The following is a 20,828-nucleotide window of genomic DNA, read 5'->3' as shown; positions in this document are numbered from 1 at the left end:
TACAACTATTTTTGCATGATTTAAACTTGCAACTTTCACAAGAAAAAGTATTATGTGTATGCAGAAAGTGCACAGAGATACATTTTTAGGCTCTGATCTTGTTAGTCGTCACTCCACAAAAGCAAACCTCCACTGCCTGTGGAGGATGTTGGGCTTACAGCACACTACAGAATCAAGGAGTACCTTTAAAGATACACGTGTGCCAAAAGATAAAGTGCTGATCTTTAAGGAAATAAAATATGGTCTGCAAGCACAGAGCTTAAAGAACAAGAAATGATAACCTCCTGTACCAACATTTGCATTTACTTCAGTTCATTACATCTTAAAATGCTATCACGTGTTATTAGGGCTGTTCGATATAACAATATATATCGGATGACGATATGAAAACGTCTATCGTTTCATTTTATGCTATCGTTTGTTTCGTGGTGTCGCAAAATAAACTGTTTACGGCAATATTTTTTCATTATTTTGATGGTCACTGTAGTGGCTATATTAATTTCTTAAAGTTCTCTCTTTCTCTTATATTTAATATAACCACACTATAGACAGACAAGCGTTTGTTTTTATGCGTTGTCGTTAGCAACAACGACGGTAAAAACACCGTGTGTCCGCTTGTTCCACATAAACCTTTCACAATAAAGCTCAAGATCCTGTTGAGACTTTTCAAAATAAACTGAATCACTGAAAGAGTATGCAGAGTGTTTACGGATGAGAAGCAAAAATGAGCCGTCAGTTGCTAAAAAATAAACCTTAGACTCAAACGTTAGAACAGGCTTTTCCCCGCAGCACGCCATGCAATAAATACTCACAAAGAAAACGGCGGCCGTTACAACTTATGTCTAAAAATGTATCGTTTCGTGCATCGGTTAAAACACTCGACTCCAGGTACGCGACGCCCAGCTGGAAACACTTCACGCAAGTCGAGCTGCCCGAGAGTCACAGATTTTACAAAAAATGCTACATTTTTGTGATTTATATCGTTATCGGACGATAGATGTCTTAATGTCGGGATATGAGATTTTGGACATATCGCACAGCCCTATATTAAATGCCATGTCATCCCAGTCATTCTAGCATCTTTCCTGGGTGAACATTCTTTATAGTCAAAACACATGTTAATGCTATCTCAGGCAGATTTTTTTTTTTTTTTTTAAGAAAAGAAAAAAGAAAACTTGATTTTTAATGAAGTCAACATTAAAAACAGAAGAATCAATCAGAGTGATGTGCAAGTAAAAAAAAAAAAAAAAAAACATTTGTTTGATGAAGAAAAATGCTGCCCAAGTAAAATGTGATTCTATGGAGGGCTTCTCATCTTTCTTTCAAAGATGAAGACAAGAAGCAGTGTGACCCTTTAACCTGCCAGCTCTTTCACACAGAAAAGCTGAACAAGGGGCTGGTTTCCTTGTCGTGAATTCAAAAGCTCCCATTTCCTTCACAGTGGCAAATGACAGATGTTAACTTCAAAGCACCGTGCCCCTGCTCAGAATTATATTATTGTATTAATGCAGTAATGTATTTAAATGAAAATTTTAAAATGACTCAAACCTGGATAAAATTATAATCTCCAAGCTGCCCCTTACTGCATGTGATATTTTTGTACTAATTGATACATTTTGCTTATTTAAACACTTTCTTTGTATTTCCATCAGATCCATTCAATTCCATTCAAAGTCCTGTCTTTTGAGCTGCTGTTGTGGTTTGCCGTCTTAAATGAGAAACGTAGCATCTCCTTCAGTAACACTAGAAAAGCAATGAGCAGAGCAGGAGACCTGGAGGTCACGCTCACTGGGTGAAGCCCACATCTCTCAGCTGCTTCTAATTAGGCCTGATTTGTTAAAGGCACACACCTGATAAATGCCTGTGAATGTCACTCACAATTTCAGGTGGCTCACTGGTGGAGCAAAATTTGAGTTGCCAGATTCTGTAGCACGCAGGTGCTCCTTTGAAAGCTGTCTGTTATCACTGGACGTTATCTGAGTAGCCATGTCAGAGATTAAGTCGTGGTCGTTTTGGAGGGCAGTTCTGGCGGAGTTCTTGGGAATGATCATCTTTATTTTCATGGGCCTCTCTGCTGCAGTAGGAGATCCAAATGATTTCAACCTTGATCGTGAGATCAAAGTGGCATTTGCCTTCGGCCTGGCCATCGCCACGCTAGCCGAGTGCATAGGTCACATTAGCGGTGCACACCTGAATCCTGCCGTCACCCTGGGCCTGGTGACCAGCTGTCGTATAAGTATTCTCAGAGCCCTCTTCTACATGTTGGCTCAGATGTTGGGGGCAGTGGTTGGCAGTGCCATTGTGTATGGTATCAGGGCAGAACATGTTGATTCACTTGGAGTTAATGAGGTAAGGTGGAGTCCATGATTTTCCTAAATAATATTAGCCTTAAATGATATTTGCTACTTGGACTAAGTGGCATTCAAAGAATTGCCTTCAGCCTTGCTCGAGTGACAATTTTAACTCTTCAGGTCTGTTTGTAGTCTTAATGTCACATTTTAACTGTTTGTAACAGTCATGCGAAATGATGAGCATCATGCTTAAAATAATGGAAGCACTGTAGGGTATAAAAATCCTCTAATCCCATTGGTATTATTTCTAGCTAAATGGTATCAGCCCAGCTCAAGGTTTTGGCATGGAGTTCATGCTCACTCTGCAGCTGGTTCTGTGCTTGGTGGCACTCCATGACAAAAGACGTGACATTGGCGGATTTGCACCTCTGGCATATGGCTTCTCTGTAACGCTTGGACATCTTGCTGGGGTGAGTACATGAAAACATTCATTTATTTCCCATGTCATTAATTTGGCAGATGGTTTCTCCATCTTGCAGAAGCCAACACAATAGATTGGCTCGGAGTGAATTGGCTGTACATCAGCCTTTCATGTAATCAGCTGATGTACAGCCAGGCAAGCAAGTGGTGTTTTCCTCTATGGGTTGCAGATCTCCTACACGGGATGTGGGATCAATCCAGCTCGATCCTTTGGACCTGCAGTTATACAGAAGGCGTTCAATGATCACTGGGTATGTATTGGTGACGCACGAGCTGAAAATGTGACCTTTTTCTAAGTCACTGGGCTTACAAGTCATTCAGATTGTAACTGATGTGGTTTCTTTGGTTTTTCAGGTGTACTGGGCTGGACCGATGAGTGCTGGAGTGGTGGCAGCGCTTCTGTATAATTATGTGCTGGCACCCAGTGACGAGAGCTTCAAAGAAAAAACTAAAATCTTGCTCTGCTGGGCCCCGGAACAGGAACAGGAACAGGAACGTGAAACAGAGCCCCTGCTGGAGGATGTTGTAGAATAATCAAAGGAGCCAGTCTGAAAACAAATTCTGCTATATCAAATAAAAAGAGAAAAGCTACACTTGTCTTTCTGGTGTTACATGAAATCTTGCACAGCACAACATCTTCCTGTTTTGTCATTTCCCCTCCCCTCTCCACAAACTATAAATAGTGACGCATATACATGTTTTAACAGATTCTTAAGGGGTAAAGATGACCGAAGTAAAGAGTTGGGCATTTTGGAGGGCTGTGGCTGCAGAGTTTGTTGGTATGTTACTGTTCATACTTATTGGCCTATCCTCTATTGTTGGAATAGGTCTGGGCAATGATAAAAATCAGATGATTGCTCAGGAAATAAAGGTCTCGTTGGCCTTTGCACTAGCCATTGCCACACTGGCTCAGAGTTTGGGGCACATCAGTGGAGCACACTTGAACCCTGCGGTCACCCTGGGCCTCCTGGTCAACTGCCAGATCAGTGCACTCAGATGTGCGTTCTACATCCTCGCTCAAATGCTTGGGGCAATTGCAGCCAGCGCTGTTGTGAATGGATATAAGCCTGGAGAGTCTCTTGGTGTTAATGCGGTAAGAGGTTGCACTTGTCGTTTTGGTTTTCACACATAAACCAGCACATTCAGTCTAATCAAGCCTAACTCTAGTTGGACTAATGGGCAGTAATTGTCTTTTGCAGCTAAATGTCAGTGTAGGAGCAGGTTTTGCCATCGAATTCTTTGCCACCCTTCAGCTGGTTCTGTGTATCATAGCAGTGACTGACAAGCGAAGGACTGATGTTACAGGCTCTGCACCCTTGGCTATTGGGCTGTCGGTGGGACTTGGGCATTTAACAGCTGTAAGTGAATCGCAATCAAAATCTGTATGAATTTTTATATGAGTAGCAGTCAGCTGATTGCAATCCATCCTCCTGAAATCTGTCATCTTAGAAGGATCAGGCACATGTGCATTCATTTTATATAAAACTGCTCAGAGCAGAGCATTAAAGGGTATTATTTAATATCAAGTTGAGGGTGAATAAATCGCTAAATAGCAACTGTTTGTCAAAGCATGCCTGAACCTTTTTGCACTATTTAAGCATCTTGATCATTTTTAAAGCAGCTTTGTTGTTGTAAATCAAATATCCTGTACAGTTAGCGTTGGTGGGTGTCACAGTTTCTCTCAATTTACGATTCAAGATTTTCCCTACACTATGTTACCCAATTCTGCAGAGTATTTCTATGTGCGTCAGGGTGGTGTGGCAGGGGTTCGGCAAATCACAGTTTCAAAGGCGGCTACACAAGTGTCACATTGAGTCGAACACAAGTCAGCAACATATGTCGACTTTAATAAAAGTCTGCCAATAACCGTTTTAAATAGTGTTTGCCTGGAAACATAACAGATGCAGATAAACAAGTCAGCGCCTTGGTTTTTGGTGCAAAAAGTAGTTCAATGAAGCTTCTTGGGCTGTTAACAGTTTTCAATATCTTTGTGATTTAATACACAGTTTTAAAAAAAAAAAGTTTATTGCGGTAAATCCGGCACATCTAAAACTCATTTTCTGTAGAGCTACTGCATTTCTTATGCATTTTATAAAAAGATATATGCAAGATTAGCCCCCTACCATCGTCTTTGTGTATGGATAAGATATTCCCATTCTAAATTATAACAAAAATTATTCCATCACATGAGTGTATTTACTTATAAATGATATGCTTTGTTTTTACATTTACAGATAAGTTTCACTGGATGTGGCATAAACCCTGCTCGTTCCTTTGGGCCGGCTTTGATACTGGGCAAAATGAAAAACCACTGGGTAGCCGTTTATCAAAACGCCTTTTATCCAAAAAAAAGAGCAATTTTCCTTATCCATTTCATTTTGTCAAAGATAAAACTCATTTCTGCTTTCGTTCCAGGTGTACTGGCTGGCACCGATGTGTGGTGGCATAGCGGCATCTCTTATCTATGATTTCCTTCTGTATCCGCAAACACGCAACTTTAGTAGTCGCATTGGCATCCTGGTTCACGGTCCACAAGAAGAATATGTGGAGATAAATGGAGAGGAAAACAATAGTCCGGGGCCAAGTCACTGGCCAAAACAGTGAACAATGTGAAATTTTAGCTTTTCTATCTGTCAGCATTTTATTTATTTTTTTACTATACTTTAAAAAGGCCATCAGTTTTATTCTTATTTTGCAGTGTGTGTCTTCACAATCGCCTGTTCTATGTGTTGTTTGAACAATGACTCCTTTAATAAAGATGCTTTTTAGTCAAGTTTCTCTGTGTATTCATATTCATACAGTTTGGTACTGGACAAATTTCAAACTGAGGTCAGTGCATCCTCATTTGTTATATGTATTCACCAAAATAACGCAGTGTATGTTTACATCCCGCTGGCCTCATCAGTGCTTCCTTTACAATGCATTCCAATCTGTATACATAATTTAGGTTTTTGGCAACAATCCCAAAATCATCTCGTTGCACCCGTGAAACAACACAAGGATGTGGATCAGTTAATTGCACATACAAGCACGTTAAAATTCCTCGCAGCTTGATTAGATAACATGTGGCCATAATGGAGATTTCCTGTTTTGCCTGTGTCATAAGAATGTCCTTTCTCCATCTGTGCATGCGCCCCTCTCACATCCCATTTTTTATGGCTCGTAGATATTTGGTGGTCCCCACACCCTGGGCTAATCATTGAATAACCATCATATGACTTTAAACCCCACAGGTGAATGTTTCCCAACAGGAACCCCGTAATGTGGGGGCAGTCAGCCAAAGTTGTATAAATATATGCGTGAATTATTGTAAGCTTAAAATCCAGTCTGGATGACTGATGCGTTTGGATGCACATCCCCTCGTTTCTTGCTCTGTGTTGGATGATCATTAACAAAGTGTCCCTGTCCCAAATAATTTTACAATGCCATGCGAAGTGGTAAAGCACTTGGCAGGTGAAAGCCATGATGGAAAATCACTACCATGATGATTACAAGACAACATACTTAATGCAGCATAATGCATGATTTCAATAAACTCAAATGCTGGCGTCACAAGCGAAGGGGAAATAGCTACACAAGCTGCATAGACTGCAAAAGTAATTGTATTTCATTAGATTTAAATGCAACAATCAGATAAAAAATATTTATCTGTATTCAGTATGTGGTCGATGGCCTTCCTCACTATAAACAGTAGTTAATACTATTCTTCTACATAATGTATACGAGAGCAACCACATTCATTTTTCGTGAAGCTTGTATCGTGCATCAGTGGAAAACTCCCTTGATGGGTTTGTCTCCTTTGTATGACATGATGGCACTTCTTCACATTTTTCTTTTTTATGGTCAAATCGCAGAGGCTAGTCACATGACCACAGCTAGTCAAAAATCTCCTTCCTTTGTGTGCTTAACCTCGGGGGTCAGAGCATTGTGTTTAGCCTCTTGTTTTGAAGTTTGTCCCCAAAAACACAGACAAAGCTCTTTTTGTTGCCCCTCAGGCATTTCTGTCTGAAAGTGTTCTGCAAATTATTTGGCTCCCATGTTGCCCCGATTATTCTTGGCATTGGCGAGCATTCAGCAGACCTCTAATTATATTTATCTAGACAAAATAAACAACAGAGACAGAATGTCTGACCTGGTTTAAACTGATTTCAGAGTGCAAAATGAATATTCAGCCCAAAAGCACCCAGAGAAAACCATCATTTTATAAAATTCCTTCAAACAATTTCAATGTGATGCCCTTCACTTGCAATACAGACATGAAATATGCAATTTGAGTGCTCAAGTAGAGTAGAAAAACACTATATAAGAACTGGTCCATTACTATTACCAATAAATGTAAAAGTGTTTATAGGTTATTAGTTTAGTCTGAGTGTGTCTTTTAAAGTAACTTTCACAAAGATCAGGAAACATTTAGAAACCTACAAATTCAAGTGTTCACAAGCTTTCTTGTCACTAAGTGCTGGTCAGTTTGTGAAGCTTGTAGATTAGGTTGCCGGATTCTAATCTTCAAGCGAAGAATTTCTTACCAGTGCTTTCTGCTTTTTTGGCAAACATTCAAAAAAAAAAACACAGCTGTGTCAGAAAGTGGGTGTTGCTGTGAGAGGGAGTGGAAAGGGGTTGCAGTTAGATATCTGGGGAACTGTGCACAGAAGCCTGTGTGAGAAACAAGGTGCCAATGAAAACTGCAGAGGAGCACACTTCTCACTTCCCCTTTTCATGACCAGTACGACAACGCAGTGATTAAAATGATCCCTCAGCTCTTTCTACGTGACACTGCTGGCCTACATTTTCACAGCTTTTTAGTGTTTTTTCCAAACATCAGCACAACAATCGTAGAACCAGTTAACAGACATCATAACAACAGGGTTTTGTCGAAGCGAGTGGCTGGTCCCGCATCTACAGAACTCCATAAGTGTAGAGTCTTTGGCGTGTAAATAGGCATGTAAGACGAGAGATCAACACAGGACACAGTGTTCATGCAACTTGAAATGAACGAAATGAAGGCAGAAGAAATTCACCAAACGCTCGCTGAATGCCCAAGGTGCAGGGGCTTGCTATAACTCCAAAACAGGGGTGGCTATTAATATTGCCCACCCCTGCTCTATTATATCATCTTTTATTGCACAAACACATTACATTAGATACACATGCATTAACCGGATGCTTATTTTTCTTTATGATATATGTAAATACAGAATAAAATCTGTCTTGTATTTTACGCCACAAAGTAATACTTAAAGCAGCTTCAATCTATGAATAAAACAATGACAGACTGGATCATTAATGACTGACATAACAGCTCACTGTTCTGTGTGACCTTTTGAACAGTAGATCATATCAACGCATTCAAGTCCCGCAGCCCAGTAGTTGCAATGTCAATTGTATGGCCACAACACACGGAAATGTTCCTTCACAAAGACACACATGCACAAAACACATCAGCATGACTGCAGTGACCTCCGTTAGGTACTCATTAACACTGAATGCCAAACCTGAACACACTGGCCTGTCCCTGACCTGAACTCTAACTACGCAGGACGTCTACAATAGAATTTTAATTTCAGTACCACCTCTATGCTTCAGGTATAGAAATTAGGGTAAAAAAACACTAAAGGGACTTTGACCAGGAGAGAGTGAATGTCAAACATATAGGCTAAGAGCACACACATATACACATGCACCTTATGGTCCGTGTATGCAAATGGAAACTGATCTTTTAAAGGGTCTAATTTAGAAATTTAAATGGATTTACAAAGTTTAAAAACTTCATTGAAGTTTTTATTATTTTATTATTTTATTTTATTATTATTTTATTATTTTCATGCACATATAAAAGTATAAAGCATGTTTGTTGTTCTTGACAAATTTATTTGAGTCATACGGAGAAAAATAATATTGTACTTTAGACCTCAAATCTCTTCATCTGATGGTTTTATGCATTTCTAGACTCACTGTGATCTGTAATGGACATGCAATAAGACATACTGTTGAATCTGAACTTATTTTATTTTATCCAACCGCTTCAACATGTTTTCTAAATAGATGGTCTAACAAATTGGAACTTTTGCTTACTTGAATTAAAGGCGCGTTGTTATGCAATTGTTTTACTGCTCTGGCCCATTTGAGATCAAATTGCCTTGACACCCCCCTGCTTTTAACTGCAACGTGGGACTAAATGGTATGAAACACTGCCACCTTCTGGACTAACTTGGGTTAACCCACATGGCTATACTGAGGGCAATCTGTGACACAAAGATTAAACACATACACCAAAAAAATGTCTTTCTATTCCAGATTCTGAGGAATCACAAAAAGTGGTTTCCACTAATCTCCATGGCATATGCACTCTTCAGATATAGTTTTCAAATAATGTTGTGCATTGGAAAAGTTGAACTCACCATCCTGCTTTTTTCCTAAACTAATACTAATGTAGACTTATTTAGACTCTTTTGTAAAGGGGCTTTGGGTTTCTTGAAAGGCAGTGTATAAATCTAAGCTATTATTTTTAATGTCTGCATACACAGTTTGAAAGTGGAGAGAATAACTGAACGTTGTTCAGTCACAGTGGGTACGGTCAGAGGTTTTGTTTGTACCATACTTGCACCCAACAATGCTACAGCAAGGCTCATGTGTTCATTAGGGTTTGCAGTGGATTTGCAAAACCCTTCAGTTCGAGCCAAAAAGATGACACATTTTCATCAGTGCAACAGCTTTTTTCATGGCTTCTTAAAGCAAAAGGGGTGCCCAGGTCGCCCAACAATCCACCAGCTGCCTAATACCACACAGAAGGACATGCACCCAGAGATGTTTCTGCATTGTGCCACTTTTAGTAGGAATCTAGTCTGAGCAAAAGGACGAAAAGGTTTTCGTCCTTTTGCTCAGACTAGATTCATGAAGAAACAGATAAAGTGTATATTACAAGGTAAATTTTCTATTTTATCTGGAATTTTGCATTCAGCAAGAAATATTAAATTATTTCTTTCATACATTTTGGTTTTGATATGACATTTAAGAAAGTCACATATCTCCCCATCACATCTTCATGCCCACTTTAGCATATGTGCATGAAATTCAATAGCTAGTCTTTCATGGTTACTAGGCCTTTTTGTAGTGGCCAGTACTGACACATATTGCCTTTGCTTTCAAGCATGTAGAGGGTAAACCACCTTGTATGTTTTCAGTTTTCTTCATAGCACAGAAAAGTTCATATAAATGTGAAAAAAAATAATCGAAAATGTAGAAAAAAGATCAAATCAGAGGAGACAAATAAATGAAAGTTTGAAAGGAGAAAAGGGAAAGGCCAGAGGAGAACTTTTTACATACTCAGTGTATGCATGAGATTCATGTGAACAGCCTATGTTATCTTCATCTGGTTATGTTCTCCAAAGGCTCCTGGACCTCCATTATTTCTTAAGTCCTTGTTATGACTCTCATGCACACTAAAAAGTGTTAGTTTACCAACTAGGCAAATATGATGTACTGACTGTGAGGAAAATATTTTAAAATTACACCATTACCATAATAATTTGCATGATACGACTGCAATTGTTTTTAATGGTGGAAAGTGCGCTGGAGACATAAATTTTTACATGGCACCTTGACTGTAATTAATTTTAAATCCTGCACCGCTCTCGACCTTTTCCCACGCTCAAAGAAACCGGAACAACTTTATCGGCACTTCCGGTTTCCAAAAAGAGACGATGTCGCCGTCTTCATTTAATTTTGTCGACGCTAAAGACAAATTTACGGTAAGAAAACACAGAACCTCAGCAACTTATAAATATATGTGCAGTCATATATTTTAGATTACAGTTGAAATCCTAGCCTGGGTTTGTTAATGTAGCATGTCGCATGTTGTTACTATAGCAGGTAACAGATGAAGCTAAGCTAACGCAGATGCTAACCAACGATGTCGTTTGTTTCATAAATGTTTCTTCTTCTTCTTCTTCACACAATCTCAGGCGTCTGCCGTCCAGGCTTTGACTGGAAAAAGCATCAAACCTTTGATCAGTATTTTTAACCAGATCCCCGGCAAGTAAGTGAAGTTGTTAGTTCTTGCTAACTTATTGTAATGTAATTACTTATTGTATTGTAATCATTTCTGTTGGCTATTATAACCTATAATAATGGAGGAAGGGATGCAACCTTACTGATCGCTTGTTTTTCTCATGTTACAGTGAGGCGGAAAAGAAGACAACCCTCGATCAGGCTCTGAGGGGAGTTCTTGGTGATCTGATTGTAAGAAATGCTTTTTGTTTGTTTGTTTCTAGTACGCGTTTGTTCGCTTTTAAAAAAATGAAATTACCCTCAAAATCCTCAAACGATATCTTCAAATGTTTCCAGGTTGAGCAGAAGGCGAGGTGTGATGACTACCTAGCTCTCATTTACCTGAGCATTGATGGCGTTACAGAAGGTATGTTACTCATCTAGGGGTCTCATAAGTAGATCCAGGTGATACACTGATTTTTAGGATTTAAAAAAAATGAATAGCTTATTCCTTTTGTGCCAGGGAACAAAACCTGTACCATAAATAAAAACAAAAACACTTTTGGATTAGTCTTTTAGCTCTTTAGTTCTTTATCTTTGAACATTCAGCCAGTGCAAAAATCTGTGACACAGCATATGAACATCAGCCACTGCCTTGTGAATGCCAAGTTATTTCCCATTAGTCTCATAGCATACATCACTCAAAATGAGCACATAGTAGCATGTGGCTGATATATGTATACCATACTTTTATAGCCAAAGAAAATCCTTTTTGGACATATATGTGTGAGAAATCCCTATTGCACATCTACTGAGGCGATTTGGCAGGTCTGTTATGCTGTGGGGGGTGTTTACAGATATGCTTCTGATCCACTTGCCCCTTTTTATTTATGAAAAGCATGCATTTTGTAAGCAGACTGCTCGGGTAATCTTCTGTAAGTCTTAGAGACAATGTGTCATGTATGAAGAAACTTAAGACTTGTGTTCCACTGCAGGTATCTGTTCTGCTACGACCCCTTTCGTCCTGCTGGGAGACGTGCTGGACTGTCTTCCTTTGGACCTGTGTGACAAAATCTTCTCTTTTGTCGAAGAGAACGTCTCCACCTGGAAATCGGTAAATAAATTCCAGCTGTTGGGTAAAGCCCCCGACAAATTTGCCCTGCGTTGATCACATGTTTACCAAAGCTGTGCTCTATTTTTCTCACAGAACTCCTTTTACACTGCAGGGAAGAATTATTTATTGAGGATGTGCAATGGTAAAGAGCTTATCTCATCATTCTGTGACATATGAAGCTTTTTATCTTTAAAATGCAGAGCAGTGTATTTTCCTGTCTGTGTAGATCTCTTAAGGAGGCTGTCCAAATCACAGAACACAGTTTTCTGCGGGCGAATCCAGCTCTTTCTGGCACGTCTCTTCCCTCTGTCTGAAAAATCAGGTAACAACAGCAGTATTTTATCATTATAAATAAATAAACCAACACAAGCCTTTTGAAGATGAGGTTTGCAATCATTCATGGCACTCTGTCAACCGCATTCACAGCTTCTCTGATCGAGTGATTGTTCTTTTTTATTTTGTTTGCTTTCCAGGCCTAAATCTCCAGAGCCAGTTTAATCTAGACAATATAACAGTGTTCAACAAAAATGAACAAGAAAGCACTCTCGGCCAGAAGGTAAAGATCTGATTCTGAGCACTTTAGAAGTAATCAAAAACTGTGAATGTTAAATGTGTTACTGTGTTTATAGCACACAGAAGAAAAGGAGGATGGTATGGAAGTGGAGGAAGGAGAAATGGGGGAGGATGATGGCCCTGCACCGAGGTAAGTTAAAGGCTTTCTCAAGAATAAATCACAAGGTTTGTTTCTTTTGTTTATTTGTTGAAGTAAACATTTTGATCGGCCCTTTATCTGGTTTAATTGTTATTGCAGCTCCATTCCAATCGACTACAACCTGTACAGAAAGTTCTGGACACTGCAGGACTACTTCAGAAATCCAGTGCAGTGTTACGATAAATTCTCATGGATGACATTCCTTAAGGTAATGCACCTTACCGCAGATGCCTTTCCTCCTCATTTTTAAGATGGCAAGTATCCAAGTAGATGATTAAAAGTCAACGATCACTCTTTTGTCCTACGCAGTTCTCAGATGAGACTCTAGCAGTATTCAAAAGCTATAAGCTGGATGACATGCAGGCCTCTAAGAGGAAGCTGGAAGAGCTGAGAGCATCAAGTGGAGAACATGTTTACTTTGCCAAGTTCCTCACAAGTGAGAAGGTGAGAAGACTTCATTTTAAATTTCCATGCTACACTTAGTTTGTAAACCTCAAAGTTCTGGACCAAAACAGAGCACTGGGTAGGAGGAGGAAAACGGTAACGGCTGCCAGCTGTTTGCCTCTAAACAAAACTATCATCAAATATTAACACATGTTGATAAGGTTTTGTTGCCTTTGGAGTTCTACAGTGAGTTATTGTAAGTTTGAGTAACATTAGTCATATCTTCACTTGTCAAACACACGTAGGATAAAACATAGACACAAACAAATGTTGAAATGGCTAACAACGTGTGGCGCTCTGACAACGTTTGTTCCCTCACTGCTGCACTGCAGGCTCCATATCCATGGCATTTACTGCTTGTTTTGCTCATGCTGTGTCATTTGCTTTACATTTCTGAGTTTGCTGTATTTATCTACATGTCGCTGATCTCCATTAAATATTTGTAAAGATCGGAGTTGCACATTACCTCACTTTGTTTCTTTCGTCTTTATCTCCAGCTGATGGACTTGCAGCTCAGCGACAGCAACTTCAGGCGGCACATACTGCTGCAGTACCTCATCCTCTTCCAGTACCTGAAGGGTCAGGTCAAGTTCAAAAGGTGAGCAGTGTCTCAGTGCTGACCTCGTAAATAAACTTTGTCTGATAAAGTATTGGTTATTCTGAAGTCTTATTTGTATTGTTTTTAATATTTTTCTCCTCCTGCAGTTCCAGCTGTGTTCTGAATGATGACCAGGCTGCGTGGATTGAAGAGACAACTAAACTGGTCTATCAGGTGAGTCCTAAGTTATGCTGACACACACAAATGTAAATCTATAAGAAATAAAATGGCCAAACTCTCTATAGAATGAATTTTAATTTTAGTGGAGAAAAAAAAGGTCACCCAACAAACCACCCTGAGGTTTGTGCAACAGTATGCTATATAGGTACCAAAATGTCACAGTATTAACTGGTTGCAACAGGTGGCTGCTCCTCCCTGAGCCTGGTTCTCCTGGAGGTTTCTTCCTGTTAAAAGGGAGTTTTTCCTTCCCGCTGTCATCAAGCACTCGCTTATATCAGCTCGTCTGATTGTTCGGAGTTTTCTCTGAATTATTGTTGGGTCTTTACAAAGTAAAGCACCTTCAGGTGATTGTTGTTGTTATTTGGCGCTATTGAATTAAACTGAATTAAATTATTCATGTTGTAAGTTTAGGAGAAAACAAGCAAATTATTCCCAGTTTTCATTTTTATTTTAACAAATATCAAGTTCATTTTCAGATAAGTATTGAATCAAACAAACAAATAACCCTGTGTGTGTCTATGTTCATGTGTGGGCTTGTCTGTATGTGCAGTTGTGTTTATGTGTCTGACACTGGTACTAATCTGTGTGGAGCTTCATGAATCAGAGGTGGATAGCACATTTAAACGTGTGTGTGTGTGTGTGTGTGTGTGTGTGTGTGTGTGTGTGTGTGTGTGTGTGTGTGTGTGTGTGTGTGTGTGTGTGTTAATTTGAATACCTCCCAGATTGTTTGTTGTATGTTGTTTATATATTCTTGGGATTATAGCTCAGTTTGTGAGCTAAAATCCCTGTGTGGGACAGGCAAAAGAGACACAGCACGTTCATTTCACAACTGACATTTAGTTTTGTTTTGTTTTGTTTTTTATCACAGCGGGTAGAACAAAAACAAAGGGAGTTTGCACTCAAGCATGAAAGGTGACAGCCGAGTCCACCCAGTTTTGCCTGCAAGCATGTGATCCCAGATATTGTAAACATTAGCCACATTGTTTTGGGGCATTGTCATTCAGAAATGAAACCAACACACTGGGTCTTCAGTTTGCTCTTGCAGCCAGCAGCAGAACATTTGGCATGATTTCCTCATATCTGACTTGTTTTCATTCTTGAGAGGAAATGACTCTGGGAAACTGCAGCTGTTCATTTGGAATTTAAAGTGTTGCCCCTGTGTTCATTCCCAAATGCATTTTTTTTTTTCTACTATTGGGTCCGCTGTCTGCAACAAACCATTTCAGCTTCCTGTAGGCTGGCCTCTTTTTAAGCCAGTTTTCTTGTTTTTATCCCTCTCTGCCTTGATTAGACTTAATTTTCCTTTTTGATAAAGTTTGTAGTTGGGGGCTGGATCAGGTGACCCTGAATCCTCTTTTAGTTATGCGGAAATAGGCTTAGGCTTCCCATGATGCACTGTTTCTTTTTCACTTACCTAGTGCTATATAAGCACCTCTGTGTTTATACACTACTCTGCATTTCCACAGTGTGTTTTGTCCTGTCTTCATTCCCCCACCCCTAAAGAGTGGCAGCCTGGTTCTGCTGGAGGTTTCTTCCTGTTAAAAAGGAGTTTTTCCTTCCCACTGTTGCCAAGTACTTGCTCATACAGTTGGTGATTGTTGGGGTTTTCTGTGTTATTGTCGGCTCAGTGTCTTACAATATAAAGCACCTTGAGGCAACTGTTGTCATTTGGCCCCACTGAAGCCTTGAGCTTTTTGCTCGCAAGAATTACTGGTGTGAAGTTAGTATTTAAACTTTGGCCACGTTTAATACGCATGCACCACTGTTACAATATATGTATATACCGTATTTCCCGGACTACAAAGCGCACCTGAATATTAGCCGCACAAGCTAAAATCAGGGGAAAATCCTGTTTTGTACATACATTAGCCGCACCTGACTAAAAGCCGCAGGTGTTTCAATGTTGACTTATCATATGTAAGAGAATATGCACAAAGGGAATTGTCAGGAAAGAGACGGCTGTTTGGGGACATCACTTTTATTAATATTTTGAAAAACAAGTTCTGGGTACATATTTGCATAACTTTTTAGGTATATGTACAAGTACCGGTAATTACAAGTACGAAACATGTACTGTGCTTCATAAATGAGTAACAAATGTAGTACATAACAATAACCTACAGCACACCAGAAAAATAGATTCGGCCTACCTTTTAGGCTCAGGTGCAGTGACACAGCTTTAACAAGAAGAAAAGTCAGTCATTCACCATCTTTCTCTTCTTCCTGCGCACTGAAACCACCAAAGTCCTCTTCTCCAGTGTCGGAAACAAACAGGTTCAGGGTGGCTTCGTCATCCACTCTCAGCTCCTTTCCTTCGTTGTCACTTTCAAAACCAAAGAAATCCTCGTTGTCAGTGTCAGAGTCGAACACCCTCAGAAGGGCCGTGGCGGTGTCCTCCTCTCCATCATGCAGCAGTCCAGCCCTTCGAAATCCGTTGGTGATCATGGATGTTTTCACACTTTTTCACGCTGTCATATTCCACCGGTGGAGTTGAGCATAACTTGCTTTTCGCAGGTTTATCGCCGCTAGTCATCCACGCCTCCCGCTGAACGCGTAACGCTACTTTGAAGTTTGTTTTTCGCGCTACTTGTACGGCACTATGTTTCCTGGCGGATGGACATGTGACCAACATACCACTCTTGAACCCCGATACTGTGTGTCTGATCACATGCCCTTCCTCCAGGCAACGTAGCGCCGTACAACAGCGGAACAAACAAAACAAATCGTCTTACGATATCACAAAAATCATGGATAATCCATAGAAAAGCCGCACCTGACTAAAAGCCGCAGGGTTCAAAGCTTGTGCAAAAAGTAGCGGCTTATAGCCCGACAATTACGGTATATGAAAACACTAGGGAAACCCTAATAGGTTCAATCCAAGTGGATGTCACAACAAGCTGTAAATCCTAATTTTCTGTTCTGTGAAGGAAAAAAACAGAAATGGTCCTTTCTCATATTTTGTGCTCACCTACCTACTATGTAAAAAACAAAAAAAAAACAAAACGGTGGTGAATCACGACTTTCTGTTATAAATCCCCTTTAATCTGTGCTCTGCTCTTGCAGCTGCTGAGGGAGATTCCTCCTGATGGGGACAAGTTTGCTGCCATGGTTGAGGTAAGCCATGCTTTGGGAATACCAGTATGATTAAATGAAGCTTTTGTTTACGCGCTCACAGCTTGTCAAGTCTTTTGTTCTCTATACACTGGTCCCACTATAAATGTTCATTATCTCTGACAGCACATCCTTAACACAGAGGAGAACTGGAATGCCTGGAAAAACGAAGGATGTCCGAGCTTTGTGAAAGAGAGGTACAGCAGTGTAATGTTTTGAAGTAGCCGTTCCAGATAATCATTTTATTTGATTTAGGGTTTAGTCAGTTTTTACAGCAGCATGGAATGCTGGATAGCATGCCAAAATAACAGGTGGTCCCACTTGTTTGCCTCTTTAACAGAACAGTAGATGACAAGCCCAAAAGACTCACAAGGAAAAGACAAGCTCCAGAAGACTTCCTTGGAAAAGGGCCAGACCGGAAGATTTTTATGGGAAAGTATGTGCTTGAATCTGGGGGTGGGATGGTGGAGTGGTGTGAAGTGTGGTTTGGTTTTTTCGTTGGTCTTAGATTTCTCTCTGTATTGGTGTCCATCCTGCTGAAGTATTGTTGGAAATTTAGTGAAACTGTAAATTTTGGTCATTCAAGCTCTTCTCTTGTTTGCTAGTGATGAGTTGACCCGGCTGTGGAACCTCAATCATGACAACATGGAGGCCTGCAAGTCAGACAGCAGGTTAGAAAAGTCCTGAAATGAGTTCACGTTCGGCTTTTTGTATATACACCCTACATTTGTTATTTTACAACTGCGGCCTTTCTTTCAGAGAGTTCATGCCGTCATTGGATGAATTCTTCGCAGAAGCTATTGAACAGGCCGACCCAGCCAACATGGTCGAGGAGGAGTACAAGTAAGATGGCTTTTACAAAACCTTTCTTAACCATGGAGGGGGAAAATCCACTATTCCATCTCCTACCTGAGACTTATTTTTAATTGTATTTCTTTTATTTACTTTCCATATATTTACTATTTTCCTGATGTCTTTTATGTCTAATCCTGTAACTCCTTGTAGGGTTGTGCGAAATGCAAACTATGGCTGGCGGGCTTTGAGACTGCTGTCCAGGAGAAGTCCACACTTCTTTCAGCCAACAAACCAGAAGTTTAAGAGCCTGGCAGACTACCTCGACAGCATGGTCAGCAAGTTGGCCAAAGAGCTACCAGTAAGGATTTTATTTTATTAAAAAAAAGCAAAAACAAACTGAGTTTCCATAAGTCCATGAACCCATCCTTTTTCTTTTTTTTTTTTTCTCCGTTCATGAAGAAGGACATCCCATCTGAAGAAATAAAGACAGGAGAAGAGGATGACGATGATAATGGAGACAATCTGCTCAAAGACAGCAATGACAGTAAGTCATCACATGTTCTGTATTTCACTCTAGATGTTTCTGACTTCACATATGTTTGTGTGTGTCAGCACTTAGACAAGGAAACTATTATTATTATTAGATCATCCAAACGAAGGACCAGTGAGCTTATGTCATGGTGAAGTTCACAAGAATCACTACTCCTCCTATTATTTAGAATTTAATCAGACTTACAGTTAAAGATCAACTAATGTGTCTTCAGCTGTGCTTAAGGTCAAGGTCACCTTTGTTGTTACACAGGTGCAGGAATCACTACACCTTGATTGTCATGATTATAAATTGAGTGTTTGTGTGTATTTAGACACAAATTCTGTCATTGGGTTAATAAAGTTTTAGGTTACATTGGGTTCCCATGAAGAATGATATCACCCAGCATGAGGTTTCTCGATGTTGGTAAATTTTTGCACGCACAAAATGAACGAGAAAGAATCACTTTGGCACACATGTTGCAAACCAGTAGTGTGATGTTAGGAGGTGATGATCAGGATCTTAGTGATCATGATCATGGAGGAAATAGTCCTATTGGTTGGGGACTTCCTGTCACCATTATCAGTGACATGGCCAATGCTATCACATGATTTCATGCTTTTTATTTCATTTCTTTTATTTATTGACCGTGTTGTCATAAATCTCCTGACAATTTCACCTGGTGGAGAATGGTTTTAATTTGCCCCGGATGTGACTGTTTGACTTCTCAGTAGATTTTAATTCTCATTATTTCTCATTCTCGAGCAACTACACGCTTCATATGTTACGCTAACCTGTGGTCGATTGTTGGATTTCAGTGAGGTCAGTGTTCTAAATCAAACAATCAAGATGTGATTGAAGCAGAAGACAAAAATATTCCATCCACTGTAGTTAACCCCTGGAGTGAATAGAGTGAATAGAGGCTCAGATGTAACTGGAGCGGCCCGTTCCCTGGAAGCTGATCACTGAAAGCCTTAATGTAAGAGCCAAAGATTTTTCAATGCAAGTGAAAGAAGCCATCATTAGGATGAAGAGGCAAAATAAATTGTAGCAATTAGTGATGCCTGTTTGAGATCCAGGTATTAAAAACAGTAAATTTAAAATTGTTAGTTTGTCTGATTTAATTTTGAGCCTCGGAGAAAGGGAAGGAGCAAATGGGGGATCATTCATAAAAATAGCTGTTAAACCTCTTGAATTGTAGCTGAAACTCTACTTCAATCACATTTTGATTGACTTTAAACCCACTGTGGTTTCTTTAGAGAGTGAAATTACAAAAATTGTGTCATTGTCCAAGTATCTATGGACATGACTGTACCAGAAAGAGCAGGTGTTACTGATTTAACTTGTACTACTATATGAAAGTGATATCAATGAGCTAAAATAGAAAATACTGGACTGAAACAGAATTTGCTTCTGTACCTTTCCCCTTAATAACATTGCATATTCAATTTAACTATCAGTATGTTTGCTTTCCCTCTTTCATACGCTTAATTTAAGATGATGAAAGCATGACCCTCAGTTCCAACTTCACACATATTTCCATCTTAATGTCTTTAACCCAACTTGACCTCTGTGTTTTACAAGCTCCCACTTCCCACAATGAATTGAGTTTATTGTGTTAGCGCAGTTCCAAGCCTGGAGCAGAGAGCTATTTATGTCCTTCCTATTCCATTTTCTTCAAGGTCCGAGCATTCAGAGCAAACTTGTGACGAACCAGCAGATGGATGACGTAGCAGCCAAACTGGGCGCTCAGTGGAAGAACCTCGCTTCTCATTTTGAGATGAAGGCGGCAGAGTTGCGAGAAATCGAAACGGACAGCGAAGACGTCGACATGCAGGCCAAACTGCTGCTGGTGGCCTGGCAGGACAGAGAGGGAACACAAGCTACTGTGGAGAACCTGGTCGCAGCTCTGAACGCCACAGGTTTCTCCCAGATTGCAGACGGCCTCAGTGAGGCTTAAAATCTGTATTTCCATAACATTGTTCCACTTTTTTCATACAAAAATGTTGAAAACTAGTTTTTATATGTCAGATATTGGTTTTCCCCACTGTAGAGATTTCAATAAATGTTTTCGCCTTGTAAAAAGTTTGGTAAGCACGTTTGTTTTGATACACAACAATCTCATTTTGGTGTAACACTTTATTTTCACCACCTATGAAACGAGTTCAGTCAATTAAGTTATTACAGAGAGTTGATGTTCAGGCCTTACAGACTGTGGCAGGGCGATCGGGAAAGCTGCACAGAGAAACATGGTCAAGCACAGCATTTTTTTTCTTTTTGTAAAGGTATAGATTAAAGTCTGAGATCCGCATCAGCAAGAATGACGTTCAAAAGCTTATTGAGCAAACCATCACGGTTGAATCTCAAGCCTTTATTAAACCGCACACAGTTCACCACAAGGGCAACATGTTCTGAACAGTTTCCCCACACACCTCCCTGAAAAGAGCATTAGTGAAGATTTGGCAGAAAGAACCTCATCTGTCAATACATTTCAGAACAATTACAGGAGATGATGTGAGCCAAGCACTTAAAAGACCTGAGATTGAACCCAGATTACCCCGAGGGGGCCAACAGGTGAACAAGGGCAA

General features: G+C 39.9%; 3 protein-coding genes across 3 annotated transcripts; all 3 read left to right on the top strand.

Annotated features, from left to right (window-relative positions):
* Positions 1-1,573: 1,573 nt before the first annotated feature.
* LOC146647985 (aquaporin-1-like) lies at positions 1,574-3,465 on the top strand. The gene is made up of 4 exons (XM_085388461.1): positions 1,574-2,349; positions 2,603-2,761; positions 2,942-3,022; positions 3,126-3,465. Exons 1-4 carry the CDS (start codon positions 1,987-1,989, stop codon positions 3,303-3,305), a joined length of 783 nt encoding a protein of 260 aa, XP_085244587.1. The 5' UTR covers positions 1,574-1,986; the 3' UTR covers positions 3,306-3,465.
* Positions 3,466-3,481: 16 nt separating this feature from the next.
* On the top strand, positions 3,482-8,488 carry LOC146647984 (aquaporin-1-like). The gene is made up of 4 exons (XM_085388460.1): positions 3,482-3,864; positions 3,971-4,129; positions 5,006-5,086; positions 5,187-8,488. Exons 1-4 carry the CDS (start codon positions 3,496-3,498, stop codon positions 5,373-5,375), a joined length of 798 nt encoding a protein of 265 aa, XP_085244586.1. The 5' UTR covers positions 3,482-3,495; the 3' UTR covers positions 5,376-8,488.
* A 1,920-nt stretch (positions 8,489-10,408) lies between these two features.
* On the top strand, positions 10,409-20,325 carry thoc1 (THO complex 1). Its single transcript, XM_085389782.1, has 21 exons — positions 10,409-10,519; positions 10,733-10,806; positions 10,949-11,009; positions 11,115-11,184; positions 11,753-11,871; positions 11,965-12,013; positions 12,098-12,193; positions 12,345-12,427; positions 12,501-12,574; positions 12,683-12,791; positions 12,893-13,027; positions 13,525-13,625; positions 13,733-13,799; positions 16,869-16,919; positions 17,043-17,113; positions 17,257-17,352; positions 17,522-17,587; positions 17,676-17,759; positions 17,922-18,069; positions 18,171-18,255; positions 19,923-20,325. Exons 1-21 carry the CDS (start codon positions 10,472-10,474, stop codon positions 20,198-20,200), a joined length of 1,965 nt encoding a protein of 654 aa, XP_085245908.1. The 5' UTR covers positions 10,409-10,471; the 3' UTR covers positions 20,201-20,325.
* The last annotated feature ends 503 nt before the right edge of the window (positions 20,326-20,828 follow it).

Source organism: Rhamphochromis longiceps, linkage group LG18 (genome assembly GCF_057381845.1).
Source record: "Rhamphochromis longiceps isolate RC_006_pf linkage group LG18, R_longiceps_female_GT1.1, whole genome shotgun sequence".
NCBI classification, from domain to species: Eukaryota; Metazoa; Chordata; class Actinopteri; order Cichliformes; family Cichlidae; genus Rhamphochromis; species Rhamphochromis longiceps.
Note: the sequence above shows the minus strand (reverse complement) of the source record. Positions and strands in the feature narration are given on the sequence as shown.